The sequence below is a fragment of the Crotalus tigris genome, unplaced genomic scaffold (assembly GCF_016545835.1).
Source record: "Crotalus tigris isolate CLP2741 ecotype Arizona unplaced genomic scaffold, ASM1654583v1 scf7180000018371.15429387391:27106975, whole genome shotgun sequence".
Lineage (NCBI taxonomy): Eukaryota > Metazoa > Chordata > Lepidosauria > Squamata > Viperidae > Crotalus > Crotalus tigris.
The window spans coordinates 21,348,958-21,358,000 of NW_024096970.1; the positions used below are offsets into that span (position 1 = coordinate 21,348,958).

Below are 9,043 nucleotides of genomic sequence, written 5' to 3' on the forward strand. Positions count from 1 at the left end.
GGAGACTCATCAAGGAGAGAAGCAACCTAGAACTAAGGAGAAACTTCCTGACAGTGAGAACAATTAATCAATGGAACAGCTTGCCTCCAGAAGCAGTAAATGCTCCAACACTGGAAGTTTTTAAGAAGAGACTGGACAGCCACTTGTCCGAAATGGTGTAGGGTTTCCTGCCCGAGCAGGGGGTTGGACTAGATGACCTCCAAGGTCCCTTCCAACTTTACTACTATTACTATTATTACCTGTCTGAGATGGTTGAGCAGGGGGCTGGACTAGAAGACCTCCAAGGTCCCTTTCTATTCTATTCTATTCTATTCTATTCTATTCTATTCTATTCTATTCTATTCTATTCTATTCTATTCTATTCTATGCATGAAGCTAGAAGGGTGATTCTGGGTAAGCTCTCTCTCAGTCCTAGGAAGGAAGCAATGCCAATTCACTTCTCAAAAAGTTTGCCAAGAAAACTACAGGGACTTGTTCAGGTGAGTGCCAAGAGTCAAAATTGATTTGAAGATAATGGTTAAAGCTACTCATCATTCATGTTATTGGAAACATGGAAGCCAGAAATGCTGTATAAAGTTTGCATCAAAAATTAATGTGTACGCACATATACACTTATCCTTTCTTGGTAAGTGTGTACTGTTGAAATTAGGCTGTGAGTCCCATTAAACTTATTTCAGAGTGAAGAGGTGCAGTATTATCAGGCTGTATTGTTACACTATCCTAGGAGTGACCCAGTTGATGACAATCAAACTTGCATTGAATTGATAGAGCTATTAACATCTATTTATTTGTAATGCTGCAATAGTTAGTAATTTGCAGACTGCCATTAATCCTAAAAGAAGAAAATGATTAACAAAAATCTTGATATAAATATTTAATAGAGAAACGTTCTGAATAGATTTAAATTGGTTTTTTTAGCAATCACACGAATTGTTAAGGAAAACAAAGCAACAGCAAAGACTGTCTTCATTGAATTAGTGGCTAAAGCCAGACAGAAAGAAACAGACTGTGGTGTTAACGTCTTGCCAACAGCCGAAAAAAATTGTATTTTGCAATTATTTCCGCCCTACAGTCCTTGCCTTCATTTCTGATCACGTGACTCCACCTCCATTTCCCCCCCCCCGCGCGGTTTTCAATCCTAGCGAGGCCGTCTCTTCAGTCCCGCGGACCAATTGGCGTTTGGCGTGACGAAGCTTTACGATACGTTTCCACCAATAACGACGTGAAAGAAATGATGAAGATGGCGGCAATGGCTGCTCTCGGTAGTTTTAGGGTGCTGAGCTCTTGCAGGCGGAGCAGGTGGGATTTTTATTTGTGTGAGGAGTTGATGTGTTAACTACAGTATTCCCTCCAGCCTTGATATGATGGAGGTGTGGGGAGAGGTGTTAACTTCTTTTTTCAATATTTCACATCGTGTAGGCATCCTTTCCAGTTCGTGAGTCATAATAACTCGTTCTTAAGCAGTCAAAAGGCAGCCCTAGGAAGGCTTTAGACATTTTTGTCCCTGTTTTTGAACCCCATTGGACTGGCTTTTCACTTCAAAAGTGTACCTTGGGGTTGAGGAGGATCTCAGGCAAGAAATGGTTTCTTAATAGAAGCAATTGATCTAAAATCCGTAAAGCTTGACCTCCTTAGTTACATCTTCCTGAAGATCCAAGCTTTTATAATGCAATGTATATGTTCTGCTATGTACAAAATTGACTAAGCGAATGTTCTGAGTCTTTAAATTACTGCTCTGTATTAATTAAAATGTGGCAAAATGTAGATGCAGTAAGACCTGAAAGATTCTAAGATAGCAATTCTCCTGTAACTTTAGACAAAAATATTAACTCAATTATAGTTAATTTCTTATTTTACATACTGCCAGTTCAGTGCTTTGAAAAATTAAGCCATTGTTAGATTAACTTGGCCAAATGCAAAATTGTTAGCCTCTTCTGTTTTGCAGATATTTTTTATAACAATAGTGTCATTCATAGAATTGTACTTTCAGTGCAATTTTTTTTTTCATTTCATTTTTTTCTGGCTATATAAAATTTTGTTTCAGATCTATTTCTATGCTTGTTGGTTTTTAAAATGAAGTGAAATGAATTCTAGTGCTTTTAATTTCAATATTCTAGGCAAAATACATTAAAAAATTTAAATCTATGGCTGAAAGGACTGACTCACAGGAAGACTATACAGATAGTCCTTGATTTATAATAGTTCATGTAATGACCATTCAAAGTTACAACAGCACTGAAAAAGTGACTTATGACCATTTTTCACAGTTACGACCATTATCCCCATGTTCATGTGATCAAAATTCAGAAGCTTGGCAACTGTCTCATTTATGATTGTTGCAGTGTCCCAGGGTCATGTGATCACCTTTTGCTACCCCCTTACAAGCAAAGTCAATGGGGAAGCCCAATTTGCTTAATAACCATAACTATCTTAACAACTGCAAAGAGTCATTAACAACTAACAAAAAAGATCGTAAAGTGGGACAAAATTCACTTAACAAATATTTCGCTTAGCAACAGAAATTTTGAGCTCTATTGTGGTCTTAAGTCGAGGACTATCTGTACACTGAACTGTAATATTACTTCCTCACAAAGATGGTATTTTGAAACATCAAATAGTACAGGGAAGTACAAAAGAGATTTAAGAAAAATAGAAACACAGCAGATGAAAACCATGCATTCTTTTGTACTATTAACCTTATAGATTTCACTGTCTGAAGATGGTATTGAGGCTAAGAGTAGCAAAATCAAGTCATATCGATAATTATAGCAGCACACTATAGGTAGTCCTTGACTTATAACCATAATTGTGCCCAAAATTTCTGTTGTCAAATGAGACATTTGTTAAGTGAGTTTTGCCCCATTTTATGGCTTTTCTCGCCATAGTTAAGTGAATCACTGGTTAATAATAACCTGATTAAGTGAATCTGACTTCCCCATTGATTAAGGTCATCGGAAGATCACAAATGGTGATCACATGATTCTGGAACACAGCCATTGTCATAAATATGAATCAGTTGCCAAGGATCTGAATTTTGATTACATGATCATGGGGATGCTGCAAAGGTTGTAACTATGAAAAACGGTCATAACTCACATTTTTCAGTACCATTGTAACTTTGAACTGTCACTAAACAAACAGTTGTAAGTCAAGGACTTCCTGTAGAAGAAATAACTGAAGATTGCTGTTTGGTTTTTGATGTATCTGAGGTTGTCCAGTGAGAGAGAACAGATTAAAAAATCACTGCTCATTTCAGTCAATAGTATACAATTCTCTCTCTAATGTTCATAGGCATCTACTTTATTTCAGGAAAATTATTAAAATTGTGATGAAATTATTATAGGCAACAAGTTGTCCTATCACAGATATTGTTACAATAATTTTATAGCTGTTGAAAAAAAGATAGCTATGACTTCCTCCAAGTTTATTTACAAAGCAAATAAGTTCATCAATTCCACACTGGAAGTTTTTAAGAAGAGACTGGACAGCCATTTGTCTGCAATGATATAGGGTTTCCTGCCTGAGCAGGGGGTTGGACTAGATGACCTCCAAGGTCCCTTCCAACTTTATTATTATTATTATTATTAATTATAAAAGGCCTTCTTTGTGGAATAAATATAGGAAGAAGAACATAGAAGGAAATGCATAAAATGCATTCACCCCGGAATATACATAGCCCTTTGATGAGTTATTCCCAAACCTACTGATGTTTAACTACTGCTTGAACATCATATCACTGAACACAGCAGTTTAGATTTTAATAATAATAATAATAATAATAATGCAACGATATCTGTAATAACATCAAACATCCACATCTGCCTATCCCAGGTCCTTGGTAAGGACTCGACAGGTAAACAAAATGCCAAATCCAGTCTGAACATCTGGCTGACTGTGCGATGATCAATAATAATAGTAGTAGTAGTAGTAGTAGTAGCAGCAGCAGCAGCAGCAGCAGCAGTAGTAGGAAACCCTATACCATTTCAGACAAATGGCTGTCTAGTCTCTTCTTAAAAACTTCCAGTATTGGAGCATTCACCGCTTCTGGAGGCACGTTCTACTGATTAATTGTTCTAACTGTCAAAAAATTTCTCCTTAGTTCTAGGTTGCTTCTCTCTTTGGTTAGTTTCCATCTGTTGCTTCTTGTCCTGCCTCAGAGTATAGTTATGGCAGTTATTTTCTTTTACCTAAAGTGAAAGGATCCTTACCTCAATTTCTTTTCCCTTTCCTATTAAATAGATGACAAGCAAACAAGAAATTCATGTCATTTGCTTTCCTTGTACCTTCTTTCTCACATAGAAAGATATATAAACCCCCATAACTTAACAGCATTTGTAATGTTATCCAAGAAAAGAATTTATTTTGCATCAGAACAGTAGAAATGACACTTGCATCCAATGTCAGGATTCAAGTATATAGAAGAGTTATAGAAATATTAGAAATGTAAAACAAAAAAATGGGGCTCTAACTGTATTTTGTATTCTACTGCATTGAAAAGAGTTGGAGATCACTGGTTTTCTTTTTCTTTCCTTTTTTTTTCTTGTGCTCTTTCCCCCTTTTTCTTCTGATCTATATTTTCATTTGTATTTTATATTACAATAAATACTCATTAAAAATTCTATGGAAAGGATGTATAAAAGGCTGAGGTTTGCATCACAATAAATGTTTCATCTTTTTTATCATCAGAGTTTTTATCAGATGTGTACCCATCAAAATAGTGTCACTGATGCTTTTTAAGGGTCTGCAACTTTAGCACTCAGACCATAGTTCTAGCAGTTCCAGTCTCTGTTTGCTAGCTGATCCTGAGGTTTCGGAGCTTCTTGTTTATATTTGTCTTATCTCCTCTCTTCATAACTTTTGTACTGTCATCAGTTTTTGTATTATCAGTCTAATTTTTATTTTTTGGCCTAACAAGGACATTCCATTTTTATCTTTTCCATGTAGCTGTTCTCTTGCTATCTGGCAGTTAATGAGAAGTCCATTCTGTACCATGAAAAACAGAGCTTGTATGTCAAGGATAAGAACACAGTGGATAGCGTCCTCTGCCTCTGGAGAGACCCAAATTTATTCTAATAATGGGCAGATCTATCTCAGTGAGAGCTGCATAAAGGTATGATTCCCTGGAGGTCTCCAGACCTATTTAGCCATTGGATGTCTCCAGGAGTACAATACAGACTGCTGATTGCTGTGCCCATGCAGTACACCATTTTATGAATCTGTCATAGAGAAATATAGGTGTAAACGAAATGTATGTTTGACTCAATTCCAAGGTGACAAATTAGAAGTATGCAATATTTTACATTCGAATACAGCAAGGATTATTTGGATTTTTGCAGGGGCATTAGTCCTTAGCATTTTAATAGGGCAGGGGTCTTCAAACTTGACCCTTTTATGACTTGTGGACTTCCAACTCCCAGAATTCCTCAGCCAGCATGCCTCAGCCAGCAGCCAGCAAAAACTCAGGAAAGTAATGTATTTAGGTTACCGGGAATACTTATTTTCCTGAACTACATGGCTACCATGCCCTCTCCACCCCACCAGAGACACCAGTCTATAAGGAGTAGCCAACAGATACATCCCTAAATCACATCTAGAGTGTTCTTACCCGCTTTGGATGCTGACTGGAATGGCTGTGCAGCATAGCCACAATATAAACTATGTATATAACTATATGAAATTGTGTGTAGTTATGTGTAACTGGGGTAACTGTGCAATTTTTAGTTACTGAATTAATTACAATCTCTAAGGATGCAAGTTTCAAAAGGTTTGTTTTAGCAGAGGCTAAGAAAAAGTTAAATATAATACAGGTAGTCCTTGACTTATGATCACAATTGAGCCTCAAATTTATGTTGCTAAGCAAGATAGTTAAGTGAGTTTTACCTCATTTTATGATGTTTCTTAGCATTGTTAAGTGAATCACTGCAATTATTAAGTGAGCAGCATGGTTGTTAAGAGAATATGGCTTCTCCATTGACTTTACCTATTAGAAGGCTGCAAAAAGTGGTCACATGGCCCTGGGACACTGTAACTATCATAAATATGAGTCAATTGCAAGCATCTGAATTTTAATCACATGACCATGGGGATGTTGCAACGATCAAATGTCATAAGTCATTTTTTAGTGCCATTGTAACTTTGAAGGGTTACTTAACGAATGATTGCAAGTCAAGGACTACCTGTATTGCATGCTTAAGAATAAAGAAGAACTTTGTTAACACTTTGCGAAATCAAAGAATGCTTTCAGGAAGTTTAACCTAGATGTTTATTGCACAGTATAAATATAAACCATGCACTTGTCTTAGTATGCTTTCTCAAACAAACCTCTTGACATTTCTGAATAAACTACAATAAACCTCATTCGTTTTGTCCCAATTGTTTTAACTACCACAAATGTTTGATTCAACTGATAAAACAGAGAAACAAGTTAAGCTTGATTTTAGTTAGTGGCAACAAAGGATTATGTGTTTCTACAGTGAGACTTTCAGATAGATAAGGCATATAGAACATGTGGCAAAAAAAATGCTGGCATAATTTTGCTATGCATTCTATGCCTGAATTCTGTTTTTGTGCTCACCATTCCTTTGAAACCATTAATAGTTTAATTCAAATTGATAATAAACATGGTTAACAAATGTTTCCCTTTCTTTATTGACAGAGGCTGTTGGAGATTGCAGTAGGGTCTGAGTTTCTCAGGCTGCAGGTAGAAGGAGGTGGTTGTTCAGGTTTCCAATACAAATTTTCCTTGGATACAGTTGTCAATTCTGATGACAGGTGAGTGCATAGATTACACTGTGTGTGACAGATGAGAGAATTATAGAACTGTGGAAAAAGAAGGATGGTGGTTGAATAACAATTCCTTTGTTCCCAAATTCATATTTTACTGTTCTCTGCTGTTGAACATATACATATCATTTCCAGGGTTTAGAGCAACATATATTTAATTATAGGGGGGGGGTGAGTATTGGACCTAGATCCACCAGAGCCAAGTCCCTATACATTTGTGGAACACCATTGGGTAACCTTGGGCCACTTGTTCTTTCTCAGCCTATTCTACTTCATAGAGTGAGACTGGTGGATGAAATTGGATGGAGGAGACTCAAGTTATTTTGAACTCTCTTTCCAGAGCTCTATTCAGGTAGCCTTTATATCACTATGAAATATTCATTTCTAAATGTGTATCTTTAGATGACTCAAAACAATTAAAAATAATGCAAAAACAAATCATAAACAAAATTTAGGTAATTGGACAAGATTCCTAAAAGATTCCCAGCCTCCTTTGAATGTTTGTTTACGCATGAACTGGAGTGGAACTATAGTGAACTGGAGTTTAAAGCTACATGTATTTTAGATTTGTGCAAATACCATGACATATTATCTGTGCTCCTTTTCCAGAGTTTTTGAGAAAGACGGTGCCAGAGTGGTTGTGGACTTGGACAGCTTAAGTTTTGTGAAAGGAGCAATGGTGGACTTCAATCAGGAGCTAATTCGCAGCTCATTCCAAGTAGTGAACAATCCACAGGCAGAACAAGGTTGTTCTTGTGGATCATCTTTCTCGGTTAAACTCTGATCGAACTACTCCATGTGGACTGAATGATGAAGAAAAGTTTCTTGTGTTGTTTTTTCCTGTTCTCCAGTTCAGCTGAATAACTGGTTTAGTCTGTTGTACTGCATGATAAAAGAAACTATCTTAGGCAAGACTCAGTCAAGAACTGATTTATCCAAGACTGAATATGAAATGAATTAATCTCATTTGGTGTCTGTGAGTCTCAAGTCTTTGCTTTAGAGGACAGATCTAAGCAATCAGCTTCTGCTGTAATGTCATGAACTATTTATTTATTAAAATCTTTTCTGATTTTTTTAAATTTTAAAATCTTCTAGTTGTTTACAGTGCTATATAGTGAGATTTGTGTGAATATGGTTTGCATAGTCAAGGATGATTTCTGTATGAGGTTGAACTGAGGCTCAGTATACAATAATAAATAGGCATGCTAGCATGGAAATATCACCATCAAGAGCCGAGGTGGCGCAGCAGTTAGGGTGCAGTACTGCAGGCCACTTTAGCTGACTATGTTCAGCAGGTCAGCGGTTCAAATCTCACCGGCTCAAGGTTGACTCAGCCTTCCATCCTTCCGGGGTAGGTAAAATGAGGACCCTGATTGTTGGGGGCAATGTAAATATATATATACATTGCTTACTGGTGTACACCGCTTAGAGAGTGCTCGCACTTAAAGCGGTATATAAGTCTAATAAATAAATAAATAAATAAATAAATAAATAAATAAATAAAATCACCAGGGTTTTGATCAAGGGACAGTAGAGGTTGTCTGCATAATCTAGTTTACTCAAATTTACTCAAATTCTTGATTACAGTAAAGTATTCTCTGCAAGCATCCCACCCCATCCTCCATTGGTTAGCTAGCTAGCTCTTGTATTTATTACCTGATTTTATTAAGAGAATTAGGCAACAGCATATAGTCTTTTTATCCTAGACCTCTGAAAGACGGGGGAATTGTGTTAGCTGTTCTTATTCTGAGACATCCCTTCCATTGAGCCTTCCTATAACACAGGGAGACTCCTTTCTGCTACTGCTATGTGTTTTTTAAATGTTTCCACTCCAAAACCAGTTTGATGTAGAGTGTAAGGCACCAATCTAGAAACCAGAAGACCATGAGTTCTAGTCCCGCCTTAGGCAAGAAGCTTGCTGGCTGACTTTGAACAGTTATGCCCTCTCAGCCCAGGAAGTAGGCAATAGCACTTAGACCTATAGACCACTTCACAGTGCTTTACAGCCCTCTCTAAGCTCTTTGCAGAGTCGGTCTATTGCCCACAACAATCTGGTTTGAAAGGATGAAGACTGAGTCAAGAATCAGAATTGAAATCCTGGAGTGAGCAGTGTTAGCCTGCAGTACTGCATCCTAACCACTGCGCCACCACGGCAATGGCAAAACACTTCTGAAATCTTGCCAAGATAAGTCAAGATCTTGTCCAAGTAGTTAATAGGAGTCAACGCTAACTCCTGAGTCCAGACACCCACACACATACA

The 9,043-nt window shown here is 37.1% G+C and overlaps 1 protein-coding gene across 1 annotated transcript; it reads left to right on the forward strand.

Moving 5' to 3' along the window:
• The first annotated feature begins 1,183 nt into the window (after window positions 1–1,183).
• ISCA2 (iron-sulfur cluster assembly 2) lies at window positions 1,184–7,870 on the forward strand. The gene is made up of 4 exons (XM_039351937.1): window positions 1,184–1,299; window positions 4,945–5,110; window positions 6,656–6,771; window positions 7,393–7,870. The coding sequence occupies exons 1-4, from the start codon at window positions 1,232–1,234 to the stop codon at window positions 7,565–7,567; spliced, it is 525 nt and encodes a 174-aa protein (XP_039207871.1). The 5' UTR covers window positions 1,184–1,231; the 3' UTR covers window positions 7,568–7,870.
• The last annotated feature ends 1,173 nt before the right edge of the window (window positions 7,871–9,043 follow it).